Source organism: Psammomys obesus, unplaced genomic scaffold, assembly GCF_907164565.1.
Source record: "Psammomys obesus unplaced genomic scaffold, mPsaObe1.curated_primary_1811, whole genome shotgun sequence".
NCBI classification, from domain to species: Eukaryota; Metazoa; Chordata; class Mammalia; order Rodentia; family Muridae; genus Psammomys; species Psammomys obesus.
In genome coordinates this window covers 15740827-15761510 of record NW_026596120.1, presented here as the reverse complement: position 1 = coordinate 15761510, position 20684 = coordinate 15740827, and the positions used below count along the sequence as shown (strand labels likewise).

The window sequence follows — 20684 nt, the reverse complement described above, 5'->3', positions numbered from 1 at the left end:
TGCTTTCAACCAGGACTGAGCAAGGATGAGCAACAAGGAGAAGCTGCTTCCCCCTCCCCCCACCCGGATGAGCCCAGCTACAAGACCTTCATCTCCAGGACCAAGCAAGTGCCTGTGGGAGAGCTGGGCCCCACCACGTTTCTTCTGCCATAGGTCAGAACTCATGCTCAACCCCACGTCATGGACACGCCTCCTGGGGAAAGCTGATCACTGGAGCCTTAGAGGTTTGGCAGTGGCAGGAGGGAGTAGGTGGGAAGGACCACGGTTAAGCCACACGGCAACCCACAGGTGGCACTTCAGTCACAGACCTACACACATACTCTTTTTCTGATTTCTTCCTGTCTCCCAAGCAGGTGTAGCGTGGTTGCTCCTGGGACACCCCTCCCATATGACCTGGAATCCTGCTCTCTGCCTACAGCTTAGTCTTCCTCAGCACTCTGCGTTCTGGCTATTCTATTCACCTGTATTTAAATAAAATATTAAAATAAAAAAAAAACCTGCTCCACCCCCACCTGGTTGTCCACGGCCACTGCCATCACATCTGTCAACAAGATGGGTGAGCTGTGCCCCTGCCTCTGCCGCCATCCCCTCATCACCCCCTAATCTCACCTGTAACAGCTTCCTGACTGGCCTCCCTTCTTCTTCCAATGCCCCACCCCTAAAAAGCACTCCTTGTCACCCCGCTTGCAGCCAGATGGCTGCTTTCTTAGGTCTGTTTAGCAAGATGGCATGTGCCATGGCATGCGTGTGCAAAGTCAGAGTACAGCTTTCAGGGGTCAGTTCTCTCCTAACGATCAAACTCAGGCTGTCAGGCTTGGCAGCAAGTGCCTTCACCCACTGACCCATCTCCTCAGCCTGCCTATCTTTTTAATGCAGGCCGGAATCGGTCACTTAGCTCCCAATCCTCTCATGGCTTGACTAAAACCCCCAGGCTTTCCACGGGTTCAAAGGCCTCCCCATCTCATTCCCTCTGCCCGTCATCTGACTGATTCAGAACACTGGTTATCTCTTGACCTTGCATAAGATATTCTAAGGGGTGGGGTCTCCCATCACTTTTCAGATTTCAGTGTCACCCCCCAAAAAAGCCTTGGAGGACACCTGACCACCAGGCCTACTCTTCCACCTCCTGGTCTCTCCTTTCATCCACTGTCGCACCCTGTGACGGGAGTGAGTCACCCAATATGTAAAAGAAGTATTCCTTTGAGACCTCTCCCCAGCAGGGGCCCTGCCTAGCTCTATCAGACTGAAAACTGCTTCCCTGGTTCTGACCTTGTCTCCGAGCACAGCAGACTCCCACATCAAGGGCTGTCTATCCCTTCCAGCTTCCTAAGCTGGAATAGGTAGGGAAGTGGGGTCAGCCTGACTGGTAGGCTCTGCTGTCTTCTGTTTGGTCCTCAGACCCCAGCTTGAGCCTTAACACGGGACTGAAAAGCCATAGTTTCTTGGCTGAGGGGTGAGCACACTCTGACCCTTCAGCCCAGAGTCTTGAGAGCAGCTGGCTGATGAGGTCACACAAGAGCCAGCTGAGGTTCCCATACACAGTCCTCTGGGGGGAGAGGGGAGAAGCTTTCAGCTGAGAGCTTGCTACAGTCCTGTCCTTCCCAGTTCTCTGCCACATACCCACCGCCATTACGATCCCCCTCCCAGAAGCCAGAAGAACAAACTGTAAAATGGAGGCTTTAATATAAAAAGGGGGCAGGGCAGGGTCTGGAAAGCACTTAAATAAGGGTGTGTCAGGAGCCAGCAACAGGGGGTGCAGGGGCCCTGCGCAGTGGGATGATGCAGACTGAGTTTCGAGCCTCTTTGATCCTCCACCATCGGCCAAGCCTGTAGGGAGTGAACGAGCAGCTGAGGCAGACCCACACCACCCCCCTCATATTCCCATCTGGCCAGTGCCACCTTGTCCTCAGCCCCACGTCCCATCATGTACCTGTGCTCCTGTCCCACTCCTGCCACCAAGAAGTCCCCAGCATTGGAGAACTTGAGGCTGTTGATAAAACCAACCTGAGAGAGAGGGACACAGTAAGACATCAGGATGTTCCCAACATCAGTCAACTGGAAGATGTTTTTGTGCACTGCATTTTCAAATAATGATCTCTGTACCCGGAGATCTGGTTACAGTCTCACTTTGACATTGTTATTTATATGAAGCATCTCCTGTCTCAATGTTGTGTAAAAATTGTTCTCCGATCAGCTTCTGATTGGTTAATAAAGAGCTGGCCAGCCTATAGCTGGGCAGGAGAGTTAAGGCAGGACTTCCAGGGCCAAGAGGTCTTGGAGGGAGGTCTTCCAAGGGGTCTGAGGAGGGACCAGAGATGAGGCACCAGGAAGGAGCTGAATGAACAAGGAGGTACCAGAGAGACTAAGATGGGAGGTAACATCTAGGAAGTAGCCAGGGCAGCATAGTTGGGTTAGAACAGTTCAGCATCTGCCCAGCTACAGTGCCTTAGGTTTTAATAACTATATAGGTTTCCATCTCATTATTTGAGAGCTAGAGGGGGCATACAAAAATCTCTACTTTTACAGGCAAAGGCCTGACAGAAACCCCTGCTGCCTCTAGCACCTGGTTAGGTGGGCCAACCCTTTCCTTCTGGGGCCTCGGCCTTCTATCAGAGACAGAAGGAGTGGAGTGACGGACAAGAGGGAGATGGTGAGGATTAAGGGCACTGAACATCCATATCCTGAGACAATCCCACGTGTTACCCCAGCGTAGATAATTCCACACAGCCCAGCCTGGTTCTCAAGACAGCACCAACTATACAGAGCCAAGCCCAATGCAGGTCTCCACCCTCTGCCCATACTGTTCTCAACCTGGTACTCGAAGCTAGGACAAGACAGAGAAGAGGGGGCGATCGGGAATAAAGAAGGAGCAAAGAGGGAATCCCTGCTAGGCTCTTTGACAGTAAGTGGCCTTGTCCTGAAGACCCTCCTCTGGATGCGAAATTGCTCATTCCATGGGCCTGCAGATCCAGAGTCTGGCAAAGACAGGCTTATGCATTTAAGACTACTTACTGGAACTGGACCAGTGGCACACACCTGCAATCTGGGAGGCAGAGGCAGGCGGATCTCTGTGAGGCCAGCCTGGTCTACAAAGTGAATCCAGGACAGTCAAAGCTACACAGAGAAACCCTGTCTCAAAAAACAAACAAAAAGATTACTTACCAGGGGGATGTCACAGAGAGGGTCAAGCTGCCGGAAGCCCTCTCCACACTGCCAAAGCCGCACGCAGGCATTGTGGGAGCCTTGGAGGACAGAGAGTCAGTGAGCAACCCCTCTGCCAACTCCCTCTGTGCCCCCTCTTTCCCACCTCCCAGAACACCCACCTGTGGCCACAAGGTCTGTATTGAGTAGGGCTGCCACGGATGATACCCAGAAGGGCTGCTCCAGGCCCGGCTCCCCATGCAGCCCGTGAGCTTCACGCTGGAGGGCAAGTGGCCGTTTCTTGGAAAGGCCCCACAAGGCCACAGAGCTGTGGGTGGGGAAGACGGTCTGAGGGGCCAGAGCAGGACGGAAGGCACACAGCAGGGAGGACCAGGCACACAGAGCAGCTGAGGGATGTGGAGAAGATCACTGATCCAAAAGGATTCCATGAGTTAAGGGTCCAGGGCCTGGCAGGCACTCACAGGCAGCTGTAGCGGTCAGACACCTCAGAAAGATGATAACCCTTACCCGTCATCCGCACCCGACACCATGTGCTCCTCGTTGATCAAATGGATACAGTCAATGGAACCCCTAGAAAGAGAGGCTGTGAGGGACAGGGTCCGGCCCTCTCACCAGCCCATAGAGCCCCGAACCAGCCCAGCAGTCTGCCTTACTGGTGGCCATAGAAGACAAGCTGAGATTCCTCTGGGATCTTCCACACACGCACAGTCCCATCCCGACCCCCAGCTGTCACACAGCACTCTCGGCTGAGCGCATCCAACGCGGCCACAGCATCTTGGTGCCCGAACCTGGAGGGAAGAAAGGAGCGGGGAGGGAGGGGCCCGTGTGAACTCATGCCTACCGGGGGACCCATATCTGCATGCTGTCTGCCCGAGCACACTCACAGTGTCTCCACATAGGAGTTTTCTGCTACGTTCCACACCTTCACAGAGCGGTCGTGGGAAGTGCTGTAGAGCTGGTGGGTGCCTTTCCGGAAGGCCAGTCCCTGCAGAGCATGGAGAGGGGGCAGAAGGGTCTGGACTACAGCAGAGGAAACAGAGGACAGGCCCAGAGAAGAGTAGCACCCCTGAAAGGAAGTCACATGACCCCGGAGCCTGCTCCTCCAAAGCACTGTGAGCACCACACAAGGCCCCATGTGGAGCCGGGAACATCCTTGCCTGCCGTCAAAACAGCTACCCACCCCTCAGGCCCCCGTGTTAGCTGAACCTGTCTCCCTCGACCCTTCCCCATCTCTTCAACACACTCATGTCCTTTACACACCACACACTACCCAGAGAGGAGGTCCCCGGAAGATGAGCCGGGGGCCTAGCACCAGGCGGGCACACTCAGCAGGTATCGTGGTCAATATCCACGGAGCCTCACCGACACGGCGTCCCGGTGTCCCGTGAAGGTATATAGGTGCTGGCAGCTCTGGGCCTCCCAAATTAGAATGAGCTTGCTACGGTCCCCAGAGGCCTGTGGGAATGAAGATAATGGCCACCGGCGCACACCACACACCCAAACCTCCCACCTGCCCACAGAGCCAACCCAGTCTTACGAGGTACTTGCCATCAGAGGAGATGGCCATGCAGAGGATGTGGCTGCTGTGGCCTGCAGGCTGCCCCTGGGTGCCCTTCTTAGCTCGAGGAATCACACGCAGCTTCCGCCCGCTCTCTACGCTCCCTGCCACCAAGAGAGGACGAGGTTACTGAGATGGGGATACGGCTGGCTGCTTAGCAACCTCCCTCAGTGTGAAAGGGCAATATGGACAAGGGGTCACAGAAGGCCTTCTGCATTTGGGTCAGAGGATCCGTTAGGCTGCTGTTAGCCTCTGCACAAGTCACTTTGCTCTCATCTGCCAAATGGGGGCAACAGTCCCCAGTGGGAGCCATGACCCCCGAAAGAGGAAGAACCGTGGAGAGTGGAGCCATTGCTTGGTTGGAGACCATTTGCAATGCGCAAGGACCTAAATTCAATCCCCAGAACCCTCTCGACTCCCACAGGTCGTCTTCTGACATCTTTACGTGTGAGCTGTGGCTTATGCACACACCACACACACAAGATAAAGAAAAGCATTAGAAGAATGAGAGGGAACGCGCTATAACCGAAACTGTCAGCACTTTCTTCATGGGAAAAGTGGCCCTGGAGAGGATGTGGAGCAAGCTGAGGCACAAGCAAAAGAAGATGAGCACTTGGGAGCCCACCTGGATGTGACCCCCCCCCCAAAAAAAAAAACACCCAGGTTCATTTCCCAGGGCTCTGGAAACTGTATGTGAGCACAAGACCCTTGGCCTCTGTTCCAGACTTTCCTGACTCCTCAGCGGGCTTGTTCTCATCGATACATCGTATATTTATTGTCTGGGTCTTGAATTATACCAATTCAGAATATGACAATGTAAAAATGTGAAAAAAGTTTCACTGAAAGAATTTTAAAAAAAAGAATAGGAGGAAGGAGAAGCAGAAGGAGAAGGAGGAGGAGGAAGAAAATGGAATTTAAAAAAAGTGCATAAGAAGAAACAGAATATGGAATTTAAAAAAAAAGTGCATTGGAAGCCAGCACTGGGGAGGCAGAGGCAGGGGTATCTCTGTGAGTTCAAGGCCAGCCTGGTCTACAGAGTCCAGAACAGCCAAGGCTACACACAGAGAAACCCTGTCTCAAAACAAAACAAAACAAACAAAAAAGAGCACTGGGACTGCTGGCACGATTTGTTCCTCGGACGTAGGAAGGTGAAGACTATGCTCAGGTGTGGAGGGCTCCACACCATTCAGTGCAGAACCTCAAAACCTTCTACTCCAATTGCCTGTCTGAAGCCTCAGTTCCCATCATCATCCTGTCTTTGCCCCAGGGAGCTCAGAAGCTTCCACTGTCGCTCACAAAGCTCCTTCCAGAGGCTCCCACCATCCGGGCTGTCCCTCAGACACACACCCTCACGGTCTCACTCACACTTAATGATGGTGCAGTCTTTGGCGGCAGAGAAGATGGCTTGGTCATCAGGTGTGATAACCAGACACGTGATGGAGAGCTGGTGGCCCCGCAAAACTCGAATGTCGGTAGGAGCTGGGGCCTGGATCTGGGTAGAGAGGGAACAGCAGTTGGAGCTATAAAGACACTTCTCACCCAGGACCACTCTTCCCACCCACCCTAGCCAGAAGGAAATACAGCTACAATAAGACCCTTCCTCACCTGACCACACCTGCCTAAGTGTCTACTGTATTCCTCAAAGACTGCAGTAGCCTGAAGCTCTAAGCCAGCTGCGCACCAACCCAGGTGAAAACACTGACTCTCTCACCATACACACAGGTGCCCTGCATACTCACCTCCTTTGCCACCGATTTCTGCAACCTGCCTCTCTGCTCGAGCTGCAGAGAGAGGAGAAAAGAGGAGTGAGGACCTGGGAGAAGGCCCTGCCACGTCCCCCTACACACACGCATTCACACCGTGCCCTCTGTACTCACCACATCTTCCTTCAGGCGCCCCGCCACCTGGTCCTCCTCAAATGCACGGGCTTCAGCCTTCTCCTCCTCTGTGAGGGTCAGACCAGTCCACATAACCCAAGGCTGAGGTCCCCTTCCCTCCTTCCATCCCATGTCTAGCTCTCTACCCCAGGGCTGGGCCTCGAGCGCCTATCTTATAGGAAGCTCCTGATGCCTCAGCAGAGAGAAGGGAAGACATCCCTTCCTGGCTTTGTTAGACTGGGCTTAGCTCGGGGGCTGTAACAGGGACAGGAGGTAGGCTCTGGCAGACCCTGGCTCTCATCAAGAATCCCAGCTCACCTTGCTGCCTGAGCTGTTCAAGGTAGAGTTTGGCCAAGCGTAGCTTCTTCTCCTGCGCAGTCTCCTCCAGCTCTTCCTCCTCCTCCTCTTCTGTTTTCTTCGGAGCCAAGCTGTGGAAAGGAGTGGGCTCTAAGGGGATTGTCCCCCTCCTCTGGACACTAGGACTGTTTCCTCAAAGCCAGCCTTGCCCCTGGCACCCCTCAGGGCCAATGACACACATGCAGAAGACTGAACGATGTGACTTGACCAACTGAAAGGTCCCATTCCGTGTCCAACACAAGGTGAAAACAGCCAATGGCCCCCAACACCAGGAAATGATCACAAATTTTCAACACGAAGGGAAAGAGAGGGTTCCATGAGCTTCTAAGAGAAACCAGATTGTATACAAAAGATCAGAAGTAAAAACCATGGCAGGCCTTAACGCAGTGGCTGAGTAAGCCAAGCATGCTTGAGGCCCTGAGTTCAACAGGTGGCTGGGACAGAGAAGAGGTGCCTAGATAAAACAGTGGCAAATGAAGACATGGCCACAGGTATGGCTCAGTGATAGAGTAAGGTCCTGAGTTCAATCATCGTCCTCCAAAAAGTTGTCAAACCCAGCATAGCGGCACACCTAAATCCTCAAATTTGGAAGGTTGAGACAGGGAGACTGCCACAGACTCAAGGTCATCCTGAGCTGGAATGAGACTATCTCTAAAACTCCCCAGACAGACATTGTCAGGCTAACAAAGTAACAGAGAACTGGTCCTTTCCTGCTACTGAGCTTCCCAAACTGAAGGAGAAAGGCACAAGGTACTAAAGACAGGAAATCCAACACAGAGAACAGAAAAGGCAAATGTCAGGATGACTCCCACTCGAGACACAGAGACAGACATGCTGGGGCTGTCCTAGGCTTGCTGCCTTAGCATCCTCCTTGTACCGCAAGGACGGGGTTCCAAGTGAATCCTACGCTGTATTGACTTCGACATGTACTGGTGAATTTCTTGCTGTCCCTTCTAGGCCCCAGTCCCTGGGCCAGCTGAGCACATTCCCTTCACTCGAAGGCAAGTCCAGCTTTCATCTGTTCCTGGGAGCTTGAGGCAGGTGTTGAGAACTCTCAGACAGAGAACGTAGGGCAGCCTACCCCTCTAATCACAAGCCCACAGACATCCAGTCTGCTGGCTGCTCTGTTCTGCAGCACCTTTGCCCAGGATTTCCACCAAAGGGACCTTAAAAACCTGTCAGGTGGCCCAGGGTGGGCACAGCCCAGCAGTTGGGAGGCAGATGCAGTCAAGGCCAGCCTGGTCTATACACAGGTCTATACACCCTGTCTTGAAAAAAAAGTACCTTTTGAAAGAAAAGCTATTTCAGCCCTAAATTTAATGTGTGCATATATTTATTTTTAAGTTTGCCCGTATTAAAGATCAATAGAAGAAAACTGAGTGATACTTCTATAGTTAATATATTTATTTCATAATACAACTTAAAATACTTAGAAGTGGGCTGGAAAGAGTGCTCATCACATTAGAGTTCTTGCTGTCCTTGTGGAGAACCTGGGTTCAGTCCTGAGCACCTGCATCAGGTGCTCACAACCACTGTTACTGCAGTTCCAGGGAACCCAACGTCCTCAGTCTTCCCTGGGCATCTGCGCAAGGGTAGAGCATGCAAACTCACGCCTGTACACATACATATATATAAATAAAAACAAGAACCTCAAAGTGTTTAGCACAGGTCCTAGAGGCACAAGAAGGTAGATGTCTTTGAGTTTGAGGCCAGCCTGGTCTATGTAACTAGTTTCAGGAAAGCCTTGCCTCAAAAAAGAAAGCTCATTTCTATGAGCAAGTTAAGGCAGCACATATTCGCTTTTAGAAGCAGAAGTGCTAGCCTGGCCTTTAATCCTAGCACTCAGGAGACAAAAGCATGCAGATCTCCGAGTTCAAAGCCAGCCTGGTCTACAAATCAAGTCCAGGACAGCCAAGGCTACATGGATTCCATAACTGAGAGTCTCCACCCCCAGGGGTGATACCCTGTATCAGTCCTCTGAAACCTTGTTGCCATCCCCACCGCCTGCTGAAATGAGGGACTGTTCAAACCTCTCCAATTCTATTTACACCTATCACCTTGCCCTTGTATCTTTTCTACCTTCCCATCTCACATACTTACACCCCAGACTTGTCTCTGATCCCTGAATACCCTCTCTACTCCTCCATGACACTCCTCATCTCTCCAGGCTCTACTTTTAAAAATGCTCCTTCTGTTCCAGAACATATGCCTTCAAGATGCACAACTCCTACCCGCAGTAGTGGCACACGCTTTTATTCCCAGCGATTGGGAGGCAGAGGCAGGTGGATCTCTGTGAGTTCCAGGACAGCTGTGGCTACACAGAGAAATCCTGTCTCTAAAAACCAAAAAGATACACACCTCCCTACAACACCTCTCTCCACTTGCCTGCTCACCTGTGTCCTGAACAATGAAACCAGTTCTCTAATGTTAGAAAGGCTAGATACGTGATGATACACTCTATAGTTTTAACTATTTAGAAACTTTAAACTGTACGATCATTTGAACCCAGAAGGTTAAGGTCATCTTGGGCAATACAGCAGAGACCTCACCTCAAAAAGGAGACCAAGGGGACCAGTAATTGTGATACTGTGTGGAAATAGAATGAAATTTTCTGAACCCTTCTCCCCTTGCCTCTTAATCAATCCAGCCCTGTGCCTGCCTCCTTGTCATGGGGCGGGAGGGTCTAAAGCTTTCCCACAAGGGTCCAGGGTCCTCCCCATAGACACATCAGAAATACAAGACATCCCACTGCCGGACCAATGACCTCAAGCCAAAGGCAGTCCCGAATTCTCCACCCAGGTCTGACAACAGTCTCACTGAGTAGTCTGGTCACCATGAGCCTCCGTTTACCCTTTCACTCGAATGAAAACAGCTCACCTCTCGCTCTCAGAATCGCTGGAAATCTCTTCATTCATTTTGCCGCCACCCTTGGACTTGCCTCTGTCCCCAGCAGAGTCGACCTGGAAATGATATGATCCTTTCTTGGTCAGGAGCCCCAGGACTGAGAAAGGCAGGATTCGGCGGGTGAAGAGATCGGTGCTGCCTCGGGATGGGGCTCTGGGAGAAGCTCTGCGCCCCGATGGGGGCCCTGGGATGGAATGATGGCTGTCCCAGGAGCGAGACCGGTCGCGCCCAAGGAAATGCCATGCTCACCTTTAGCCGCCTCTTGCCGGCCCCAGCAGCAGCCCCGGACCCAGGGGCTGGCTTTGCCCGCTTACGAGTCGCCCCAGCGGCCGACATGCTGCTCATCCAGGTACCGCTGCGGCTGCGGAAGAACTCACATGGCTCCCAAACCCCAGCCGCATGGCAAGACCCGGAGCTCTGATAGGTTCCCACGGCGCGGCGCGCCCCGCCTTCCACGGCGCCATTGGGCCCCTTAGAAGATCCTGCCACGCCTCCAATCGCCTATTGGAGCTATGCAGTTGACCACGCCTCTAAGGGCTCCTATAAGCTCCAGCGCAAAGCGGGAGTAAGAAGCAACTCTCCTGTTTCCGGCTTAGGCCAGTGGCGCTTGCGCACTGCAGCCACTTGACTTCCAGGAAGGGGCGGGGCCAAGAGGGCATTCCTTGTGCTTGTGTGGCCACTAGGGAGAGCCAGAGGGGTGGAGTTCTTGGTTCAGAGTGATTCTTTTTTCCCCCCCGTCTGCCACGGGACAAGGCAAACCTAACCAAGCTCTAAAACACATGGAATGGAATCCAGGCAGCTCTGGAGAGAAGGAAGCAGTTTCCAAAGTCACCTTACAAATAACGGATACGTACTACGTGCGCCTAGTCAAAGCTGCATGAAGAGCATGTCAGTCCCTGCGGCTTTAAGTGTGTCTAGATTGGTGTCCTCTCATCTGTGGGTTGGGTCACCAGCCTCTGACTCACCCACTACTGGCCAAATGACAGGAATTCTACACCACCCCCAAACTCTTTCCACTCTTGTGGTGGTTGCTGGGAAAGCCCTACCAAAGACAAGCGGAAGGTTCACGAAAGGAGAACCTAGATAGGAGCCCAGACTTGAAACTTGTTTCTTAGGAGGCGCACTCAGCATTCCTGACACCAGGCTGGGGGACAGCCACCTCTTCCCAGGGTCCTGTTTCTTTTGGGTGAGTTTCCTGTGGCCCTGCCCTGCAGTCTTCGGCGGGGTAGGGGAGGGTGGGTTAAAGTAGCTTTTGATCTCTAGCAGCTGAAGGCCACTTATCAGAAACCTTGGCTGGCACCCCAGAACTCTGGACCGTTAGCAAGAGGTTTCTACGCCACTCAGTCCTAAGCTCTAGAGAGGTAGATCAGGCTGCAGAAGGGCTGGTTGTAGAGCCTTGCCCTCCTTCCCCTCTATCTCAGATGATTCAGCCCAGCAGCCTTGCTAGCGCCACAGTGACTGACAGCAGGAGGAAATAGTCTAGAAAGGGAGGTGCCCAGAAGTAGGAGGGGTGAGGCTTCTTTCACTTTTCCTACCACCTCAGAGCACACTGGACGGCACAGCTGGAGAGGGTAAGGAGCCAACTTCTTCCTAGCCCCGGGGTGGCTAGATTGGACAGGTTCTAACCTGGGGAGGTACAAAGTACGGTTTTGGAAATGGGGATTTGTGTAGCAAGAAGTAGGAGGAGGCCAGCTCCCTAAAAGGCAAACCTGGACACTCTACCCCTTACCCCAAGACAGCCATGGCTCCAAAACGAAAGTCTTCAGTGCAGACTGAGGCATCCAAGAAGAGGTTGAAACAGGAGACAGGAGAGGAGGACAGCTTCCGGTCCACTGCCCAGGCTCTCAGAGCAGCTCCTGCAGATAAGCGCATCATCCAGGTGGATCCCAAATGTCCACTCAGCCGTAACCCTGGAATCCAGGTGAGCTGCACCCATGTTCAGACCACAACCTTCTCCTCCTTGGGTTCTCTGTTCTAGCCCAGCAGCTCAGTGTCTCTTGAGGAAGCTGGAGGTTGTTTAGTGTCTCCTCAAGACCACAAAAGTGGCTGAATTCCATCAGGTCCAAGTTCATGTCACGTCTGGCCATCAGACACTAGGGTGTCGTTGCCTTTCCCATGACACTCCAGGAAGGAATCTGTCTCAGTTTCACTTTCCCAAGTTTGGGTGTTCTCTCAACTCAGCCCATGGGGCAGAGCCAGGTCATTTATTTATTTATTTATTTATTTATTTATTTATTTATTTATTTATTTCCTCAAACCTGGAAGTGGCTGTATCTTCTCCAGATTCCCCGGCCCACAGCAGGGCTTCATCACATCCAGTCAGACTTCATCCTCAAGGGCAGGGTCATCAAGTACCAAAACGGGAGTGGGGGGGCTCCCTCTGATGTCTCCCAGTGTGCACACCCAGCCCATGCCCAGTCAAGCTGCCTTCTGGGCTCACACCCACACAGGTCCACGAGGAATATAACTGTACCCTGAACCAGACCAACATTGGCAACAACAATAATAAGTTCTACATCATCCAGCTGCTGGAGGAGGGAGGCCGCTTCTTCTGCTGGAATCGCTGGGGCCGGGTGGTAAGTGACCCGCCAACATTATGCCACCCTGGACTCTTCCCCACCTTCCCTGCCTCTGTGCACACTTCAAGGGTGCCCAAAGGGCCATGGCTGCTGACTGTCCCACTTCACCTTCAGCTGCTCCGAGGCGAGGCAACCAGCCCAGCCCAGAGACCAGCAAACATTTTTGATGGGCACACCCCTGAAAGTTATCACTTGCAGGGAGAGGTGGGCCAGAGCAAGATGAATGACTTCGCCGGCCTGGAAGATGCAAAGAAGGACTTTATGAAGAAATTCTGGGAGAAGACTAAGAACAAATGGGAGGAGCGAGACCACTTTGTGGCCCATCCCAACAAGTACACACTTATAGAGACGCAGGGAGAAGGCGAGACCCAAGAGGCTGTAGTGATGGTGAGGAGGGAGGGGCAGTAGGAAGCAGATGGAAGGGACTGACTTCCTGACAGCATTCCCTTAAGTACCAGCCTCCCTCTCTGGCCTCAGCCTGGGCCATTTCTAAGGTCCTTCGCTGCTTCTTTGTGGGTCTCTTGCCTAAATGCTCCTGCCCACCCAGGCCTTCTCTTACCAGGTGGACGGAGGTCCTGTGAGGACTGTGGTTAAGCCCTGCTCCCTAGACCCCACCACTCAGAAGCTTATCACCAACATCTTCAGCGAAGAGATGTTCAAGGACGCGATGAGGCTCATGGACCTGGGTGAGGAGGAGCTCTGAGCAGGGTGGCAGGGCCCTGATATCAGAGGCTACCAGGGCTGAGTCCATCGCTTCATCCTTCAGATGTGAAGAAGATGCCCCTGGGAAAGTTGAGCAAGCAGCAGATTGCACGGGGCTTTGAGGCCCTGGAAGCTCTAGAGGAGGCCATAACACACCCCACAGGTGGTAGCCAGAGCCTAGAGGAACTGTCCTCCCACTTCTACACCGTCATCCCACACAACTTCGGCCGCAGACGTCCTCTGCCCATCAATTCCCCTGAGATTCTTCAGGCCAAGAAGGACATGCTGCTGGTGAGGTCTGGAGGGCCCTGAGGAGACCAGACAGACTGGGCAAAGATGAGAGGAGCAGATGGTCATGGGGCCCATAGGGACAGGCTGCAGTGGACAGGCTGAGAGCCAGGGGAGGGAAAGCCAGATAGAGAGATGGAGTGGGGACAGAGAGGTGGGGTGTCTGTCAAATGGGAGAAGCGGGGGGGGGGGGAGTCCATGGGGAAGACAAGCTCAGGGCCTGTTATCTTAGGTGCTAGCAGACATCGAGCTGGCCCAGACCTTGCAGGCAGCCCCTGAGGAGGATGAGAAAGCAGAAGAGGAGCCACACCAATTGGACCGCTACTATCAGCTCCTCAGGTGTCAGCTTCATCTGCTGGACTCTGGGGCCCCCGAGTACAAGGTGAGCTCTGCCCACCTGCCCTTGAGATAACCACGGAGCCCTGACTCCCAGCATTCTCTCCTGTGTGCCTAAGGAGAGCGCTGGAGTGGGAGGACCACAGGGCACTAATCTACAAGTCCTCCATTCTTGGCCATCAGGCTCTGTTATCCACAGGCAATACAGACCTATCTGGAACAGACCAGCAACAGCTACAGATGCCCAGCTCTGCAGCATGTTTGGAAAGTAAACAGAGAAGGGGAGGTGAGGAAGATTCAGCCCTTATATCACCACCCAGAGTGACCCATAGGGAGATTACATTTACTTCTCTGCTTCTTGCTAAACTGGCTTCCAACTCTGACCAGTTTCCACCAGGTGCACTGTGTGCCAGTGAACTGTGGGGCCATATGCTTTGGTCACACTACCCAAGAGGAGGGAGGGACACTTGAACCCTCACATGGCATGTTGCTACCATTTCTACCTTTCACCCACTCAGAGAGACAGGTTCCTGGCCCATGCCGAACTGTGCAATCGGAAGCTGCTGTGGCATGGCACCAATGTGGCTGTGGTGGCGGCCATCCTCACCAGTGGGCTTCGAATCATGCCACACTCAGGTGGTCGTGTTGGCAAGGGTATCTATTTTGCCTCGGAGAACAGCAAGTCAGCTAGTTATGGTAAGGTGCCCCGGGGTCAAGACCTGGGTCAGGGTGAGCCACCAAGATGGACTGGGCTGAGACCTAGGGGATGAATCCTGAAAGCAGTACTGACCAGAGCACTCAGTGAGGTGTCCCAGGGCTCAGGGGCTCCGAAGAAGCACCTGGCAGTTGAGGATGTGCCATCCTGGAAGAGGGGAGACAGATGGGACTAGAGCAGCAAACCGACTCTGAGGAGTAAAAGAGAAATCTTGACAGGGAGGGGCGAAGGCCTCGCTAGCCTGTACTGTGTGGAAGTTCCCAGCAGTGTCAGGTGAAGAGAGGCAGGGAGATGGGACCATCAAGGGAACTTTCTCCAACAAGCCACGGAGAGCCCAGGTGGCTGTACCGACCAATGAATCTCAGTGGCTGGAGCAGGGGAGAGATTGGCAGAGGAGTGGGGGCTGGGATCTGTGTGCCAGTGTGTGTGTGTATCTGTCTGTCTGTCTGTCGTCTGTCTGTCTCGATGGCTCTGCCTCTCTCTCCCTCTCTCTATGGCACTGGCTCTGGCCCCAAGGCTACAGAAGTGAGAGGACAGAACCCATGAGCTTGGTGTATAAGGTAGCACGGTAGCATGTGGAAAAGGGTCAAAGGGGTCTCCAGTGACTTCCAAGTTCATGGTTAGAGTGTCCTCACTTTAGTGACCTTATCAGCCCTGGCTGACCAAAACACTAGACAGCGCCATCACTTACCAGTCCAAAAAGACAAGGGAGGGTCTAACAAAAAAGAAATGGAGCTGAAGTTCTTGGTGAACCAAGAGGCCTGCCTAGAGGACAGAGTATTCCAAGAAAGACTGGCTGTGGGGCCTCAATCCAAAGAGTCCAAGGTAGGACCTGAGGGATGCCAGTGACAGAGTGAAGAGAGTAGGCCAAGGAGAGTGGCTCCTTCCCAGCTCCCAGGCCTGTATGCCATTGCTGACTCCTTAGCTGAGAGCCTGTGTGCGGGGTTGAGGGTGGGGTTAAGGGGTAGGGGGAGTGACAAGTGACAGGGTGGCAGCTGTCATGGGAGGGAGCAGGCCAGGATGAGACATGCTGGAAGATGACAAGTGCTTCCTTGGACTGCAGGGGAGATGGGGTTGGGAGCCTGAGCTGCTCCCTCCTGCCACTGAGCCTCTGCTTCCTCTAGTTACTCCCATGTCCTGTGAGGGCAACCAGGTGGGCTACATGTTCCTGAGCGAGGTGGCCCTCGGCAAAGAGCACCGCATCACCACGGATGATCCCAGCTTGAAGAGTCCACCCCCTGGCTTTGACAGTGTCATCGCCCAGGGCCAGACAGAGCCTGGTGAGCCCCAGATACTGGGCAGTTCTACAGCTAAAAGTGGGGTTGACACAAGGGACTGGGGGCATTTTCAGAAAGAAGACAGCAGAGGGAGGAGAATGGACAGAGAGTCAAAAACACGCAGGCTTTCTCAAGGAACCGATTTTCTGTGTGAACCAACAAACACCCACAGGTTCAGCAGCTCTCTCCGGGGTGGCTAAGAGGGCTGTAAAGAGACAAGTCATCAGCTGAGCGCTGGCCTAGGGCTTTCCCAGAGGAAGATGGGGGATAAAGTGGCATTCATCCCCTGTAGCAGGAGCCAGTCCCAGGGAACGAGACGTGGATAGCCTCAGGCATCAGCAATCCTTTGGTCCTCCATCCCTTGCAGATCCCAGCCAGAATGTTGAACTAGAGCTGGATGGGCAGAAGGTGGTGGTGCCTCAAGGCCGGCCTGTGCCGTGCCCATCATTCAAAAGCTCCAGCTTCAGCCAGAGCGAGTACCTCATCTACAAGGAGAGTCAGTGTCGCCTGCGCTACCTGGTGGAGATCCACCTCTGAGCTGCTGGCCCTTCCCAGGTCCTGCCAGGCGGGGCCACAGTCTTCACCTCTCCTCTCTGGCTCTCATATCACTCACTCCATTTGCCTTCCAAGAATATAATGCATGCCAGGCACAGTGACGCTCACCTACTCAGGAGGAAGAGGCAAGAAAACACTTTACCATTGGATTTTGAGGCAAGCTGGGCTACAGAGGAAGATATGCCTTAAAGAAAAAAAAAATTAAGCCATGAGGAAAATCCAAATAAAGTGTTGAAGCAAGCAATGATGAGTCGTGCCTGTAATCCCTGTACATGGGAGGCTGAGGCAGGAGAATCACTCTGAGTTCCAGGTCAGCCTGGAATAAATAGTGAATTCCAGGCTATCCTGAGCTACAGGGTGTGACCCTGCCTCAAAAACATAAAAGCCAACGCTCTAGTCAGTGATGGACTAGCAGCATGTACTACGATTATTTCACCTAACGGCACCCGTTGTCACCTCAGTCTGTGTAAACACACTCTACATACAATGACAAAAATCACTTAGGGACAAGTTCCTAAGGATGTGTCACCGTAAGAATGGCTATCCAGTGTCGTGTGTGTGGTCGCTGTGCTGTGCAGTAGTCTTGAACTCATTCCTCTTGTCTGACAGAATTTGGTACGCACCTCTTCCTAAGCCCCTTTGCTCTTTATGTCCTGAGTCCAGCTCTTTCTAGGCCCCACATGTAGGTGACTTCCTGTGGGGTTTGTCTTTCTGTGCCTGGCTAACAACATAAAGTCGTGCAGGTTCTCCCTGTTGTTTCAAACAACAGCATTTCCTCCTTTTTCAAGGCTGAGTAGTATTCCACTGTACGTTCTGCACACTTTCTTCACCCGTTCGCCCATCATGGGACACTTAGAGGGATTTGCATGTTGGCTATTGTGATTGCTGGGTCTATCTTACCTCTTCTTGCCAGCACTCCCTCCCTGTATCTAAAAGAGTACCCTCCAGTTCCAGTTAGCCCAGTCGTGGCTGTAGCCCTAGAATCTTGCCTCCTAAAGCGATATTTAAAAAGGGGTAGGACCCTATCCCTAACCTGAGAGTATGCACTCTGCCTACCGAGTTACATCTCCAGCCCATTTGTGGGTTATGTTTCTATTTCAGTGTTTGTGGTCAAGGACTGAACAAGGCCTCAGGCATGTTAAGGGAGGTGCTCCAACACTGAACTACATCCCACACCCTCAGGAAGGTTTGTTTTTATTGTTGTTGTTTACAGATTGATTGATTTATTATGGTCTGTCTGCATGTAGCCCTGCACGCCAGAAGGGGGCACCAGATCTCAGCATTATAGATGTTTCTGAGTCACCATGAGGATGCTGGGACTTGAACTCATGACCTCTGAAAGAGATCTCAACCTCTGAGCCATCTCTCCAGCCCCTCAGGCAGGTTTGTTAATCAGGAGACCCTAGCCTTAGCGTGTCTTGCTGCAGTGGCCACCGGCGTCCTTTCTCTCCTTGGTGGCCCTGAACATGACAACTCCAGCTGCCACCACCAAGTGTGTGCTCACATAAGCTGATGACGGCCACACGCACTGCTGCCCCCACCCCCAAGGTTATCCCTGTAGCACTCTGTCTCCTCTAATGACCGAGTGTCCGAGGAGGAGCCTTGCCATCCACTCAGAAACTGTCATTTGGAAACCCACCCGATGCTGTCTCCTCAGCTTAAACATGGCCAGGACAACCAGGCATCGATGTGTGTCTCCTGTCTGGATATTATAAAAAGCTGAGTGTGTCAGAGGGCCACAGCTCTGCTATCCTCAAAGATTGACAGCTGTCATCTGCATATCTCTGTCCTTGCCTGGGGTGCAGGCGCCAGAAAGCAAGGTCAAGGTCATATGCTGCATCTCTTTGAGAGACGGCTCAGGGTCAGCAAATGCTTCTCCACCATTTTCTCTTTCATAACTTCAAGTTCTTGCTAGATAGCCTAGGCTGCCCTGCATTCTTCATCTTCCCAAGCGCTACGGTCACAAGAGTGTGTCCACTCACCCACCTCATTTTGACATTCGGGAGAGTCCGGGGCAGTTGTTTCTTAGGATGTCCCTTTAAATTTTGTTTCCAGGGCATGGGTGACTAACATGCAAATATATGTCTGTGACCAGAAGAGGGCATCAGATCTCCTGGTACTGGAGCTGCAGATGGCTGTGAGGGGCCTAGTATGGAGCTTGGCACCCTGAGTTCCACTCCCAGAACCCACATAATGGTGAATGGCCTCCACACTGGGCCACCGCAGCCCAACATGTCCTGCAATGATGGAAGATCCTCCCTGTCCCTTCCCTCGTTCCCACTCATCTGATGGAGTTTGCTCACAGTAGTCAGTTTTGATCTTTGTCCTCCTTGCATTCCTCTGCAGACTTACATAGACATATACCCTCACTACAAAGAATTCTGGTTTTGGTTTTGGTGGGGTTTGTTGTTGTTGTTTTGGTGTTTTGAGACTGGATATCTCTGTGTAACTCTGGCTGTCCTGGTACTAGCTTTGTAGACCAGGCTGGCCTTGAACCCACAAACATCCTCCAGCCTCTGCCTCCCATTGCTGGGATTAAGGCTGTGCCCCCCCCCCATGCCTGACTACTATTCTTTTTAATTAAATGTACTGATTTAGGAGGTTGCGTGCACCCACCAACTCCCCGCAGTTCCCACCCCTTCGTTGTCCTGTCTAGACTCCGTTTTCATTGGCTGTTCCCATGGACCCTGCTGAGCTTCCCCTGGGCTGTGGAGGCCCAAGAGGTTGCCTCACACTTGCAGGCTTGGAACAGTAGAGAGGAGTGAGGAGCCACTTTCCCACCCTCCCAATGAAAACCTCAGAGATCCAGCTTCACCCCCTAGAGGCAAACACCACATCCAGGTATGCAGAGGGATGTCAGCGTGGCCCGAGCTCTAGAAAGCAGGTGACCAGAATGCCAGCTGCATGCCGTGAGGCACATGCCAACCCCCCCCCCCAACCCCTGGGACGCAAGCTTCTCATCTGAATGATGGAAGTTTCGGGCTGTGACCTATCAAATTCCATCATGGAGTCAGTCGCACCAAGAGCCTGGAGCTTGATCTCTAGAGCTGAAAGTGATGCTGACCTTGCTCTTGTGATGACCTTGGAGGCACTGGCCCAAGCCAGAGGCAGACAAGGACCCTGCCCTTCCAGCCCGGGAAAAGAGGCTCCACATGTCAGCACACGTATGTGAGCAACAGAATGTGGGGAAAGGAGGTGCCTGTAAGAGCACTAAGCACAGTAGGAGTAATGTGAGCCGAAGCTGGGAAGCTTTCAGAATGCATGCTCAAGGCAGGCCTTGCTTGTGAGTAGAAAACTGGAGTAAATGACAGAACAGAAACTGACTACAGTGGCATATGTCTGGAGTTCCAGCACAGGGGATGAGGCGGGAGGCAAACTTACAGCAAGGCGAGAGAGCGGGTCCTGGGCAGGCAGAGGGAGCAGCAATGCAAAAATCCTGGAGAGCGGCTTGCCAGGGGAGAGGCACAGGCAGGAAGTGACTACTAGAAGCATGTTGGAGGAGAAGAGGTGGGAGGTGAGCAAGAGATAGCTGATAGAGACCATCTCACTGCACAGGGGAGTTCCAATTCATGATGGATAGCTTTCAGACAGAAAGAACAGGTTTCATGATGCCACCTGAATTTTTCTTTCTTTCTTTCTTTTTTTTTTTTTTTTTTTTTTTTAAGGATCCACTTTAGCCACTGCTGAGAGTGAACTATAGTGAACAAGTTAGTGAAAGATCTAGCCAGCATGACAGGAAATCACATCAGGTGATGGAAGACCAGGAGAACTGGGTACAGGGCAAGAACAAACTATCAAACAGGAGACAGTGAAGCAATCCAGAGAAGAGCAACAGCAAGGAAACCATTCACAACCTGCCATCCTTAGGCTGGAGGATGATGGGAGGAGACAGTGATGGGACCAGGTTCGTCTTGCAAGAGTAAGAGCACAGAAGAGGCTCCATGAAGGAAGCCATAGCTACAGGGCAAGAGGCTGTCTTCCACAGAGGGCTGCAAAGCCCCAGGCTAAGCAGCAGAGGGGAAACATCCTGGCTTCCTCCTTCCTCCCACTCTCTAGTTTTCTGCTGGTGGCTCTCATTGGCCTGGGCAGGACAGGTCCAGGAGGGTAGAGTGGGGAAGGGACCAAAGGGCAAATCGGGTGAGCAGCTTGAGGTTCAAGAGCAAAGGCCAGGCCCCTTAGGAGGGTGCTGTGACACTGTGTTGGCAGCAGTGCTGGCGGGGATGAGGTAACGGTGGTAAGAAATGGAGGGTTTCGCCATGGGGTCGGGTGATTGTAACTGGAGCCTGGGCCCCACTGGAGTTACAGGGCTTTCCTTGAGCCACCCCTGGTGTGTGTGTGTGTGTGTGTGTGTGTGTGTGTGTGTGTGTGTGTGTG

At 52.8% G+C, this 20684-nt stretch overlaps 2 protein-coding genes across 9 annotated transcripts; one reads left to right on the top strand and one right to left on the bottom strand.

The window, feature by feature from the left end:
• Positions 1 to 1661: 1661 nt before the first annotated feature.
• Positions 1662 to 10268, bottom strand: Rrp9 (ribosomal RNA processing 9, U3 small nucleolar RNA binding protein). Its single transcript, XM_055629539.1, has 15 exons — positions 10108 to 10268; positions 9832 to 9914; positions 6916 to 7025; positions 6598 to 6665; positions 6460 to 6501; positions 6086 to 6212; positions 4700 to 4824; positions 4525 to 4617; positions 4047 to 4147; positions 3816 to 3950; positions 3670 to 3732; positions 3324 to 3469; positions 3163 to 3242; positions 1931 to 2004; positions 1662 to 1827 (listed from the first exon to the last, which is right to left on the bottom strand). The coding sequence occupies exons 1-15, from the start codon at positions 10201 to 10203 to the stop codon at positions 1734 to 1736; spliced, it is 1437 nt and encodes a 478-aa protein (XP_055485514.1). The 5' UTR covers positions 10204 to 10268; the 3' UTR covers positions 1662 to 1733.
• A 489-nt stretch (positions 10269 to 10757) lies between these two features.
• On the top strand, positions 10758 to 16554 carry Parp3 (poly(ADP-ribose) polymerase family member 3). Of its 8 annotated transcripts, none has more exons than XM_055629531.1 (11): positions 10764 to 11044; positions 11594 to 11779; positions 12309 to 12434; positions 12636 to 12824; positions 13000 to 13123; positions 13204 to 13430; positions 13660 to 13809; positions 13963 to 14049; positions 14282 to 14459; positions 15603 to 15758; positions 16123 to 16554. In XM_055629531.1, the coding sequence occupies exons 2-11, from the start codon at positions 11600 to 11602 to the stop codon at positions 16290 to 16292; spliced, it is 1587 nt and encodes a 528-aa protein (XP_055485506.1). In that variant the 5' UTR covers positions 10764 to 11044; positions 11594 to 11599; the 3' UTR covers positions 16293 to 16554. The 8 variants fall into 8 exon arrangements, with proteins under 8 accessions (XP_055485512.1, XP_055485506.1, XP_055485505.1 ...); XM_055629530.1 differs by having other exon boundaries at positions 10765 to 11044; positions 11598 to 11779; XM_055629535.1 differs by lacking the exon at positions 10764 to 11044 and adding an exon at positions 11347 to 11368 and having other exon boundaries at positions 11598 to 11779.
• The last annotated feature ends 4130 nt before the right edge of the window (positions 16555 to 20684 follow it).

Excerpts from the sequence above, each read along its gene's own strand:
- Rrp9 (XM_055629539.1), bottom strand. The coding sequence starts at position 10,203 with ATGAGCAGCATGTCGGCCGCTGGGGCGACTCGTAAGCGGGCAAAGCCA. Across the intron at positions 6,213-6,459 it reads AGAAATCGGTGGCAAAGGAG|ATCCAGGCCCCAGCTCCTAC; the intron begins GTGAGTATGCAG and ends CTCTCTACCCAG. Across the intron at positions 3,733-3,815 it reads CTTGTCTTCTATGGCCACCA|GGGTTCCATTGACTGTATCC; the intron begins GTAAGGCAGACT and ends CTCTCTTTCTAG.
- Parp3 (XM_055629531.1), top strand. The coding sequence starts at position 11,600 with ATGGCTCCAAAACGAAAGTCTTCAGTGCAGACTGAGGCATCCAAGAAG. Across the intron at positions 12,435-12,635 it reads GGAATCGCTGGGGCCGGGTG|GGAGAGGTGGGCCAGAGCAA; the intron begins GTAAGTGACCCG and ends TATCACTTGCAG. Across the intron at positions 13,810-13,962 it reads CTGGGGCCCCCGAGTACAAG|GCAATACAGACCTATCTGGA; the intron begins GTGAGCTCTGCC and ends TGTTATCCACAG.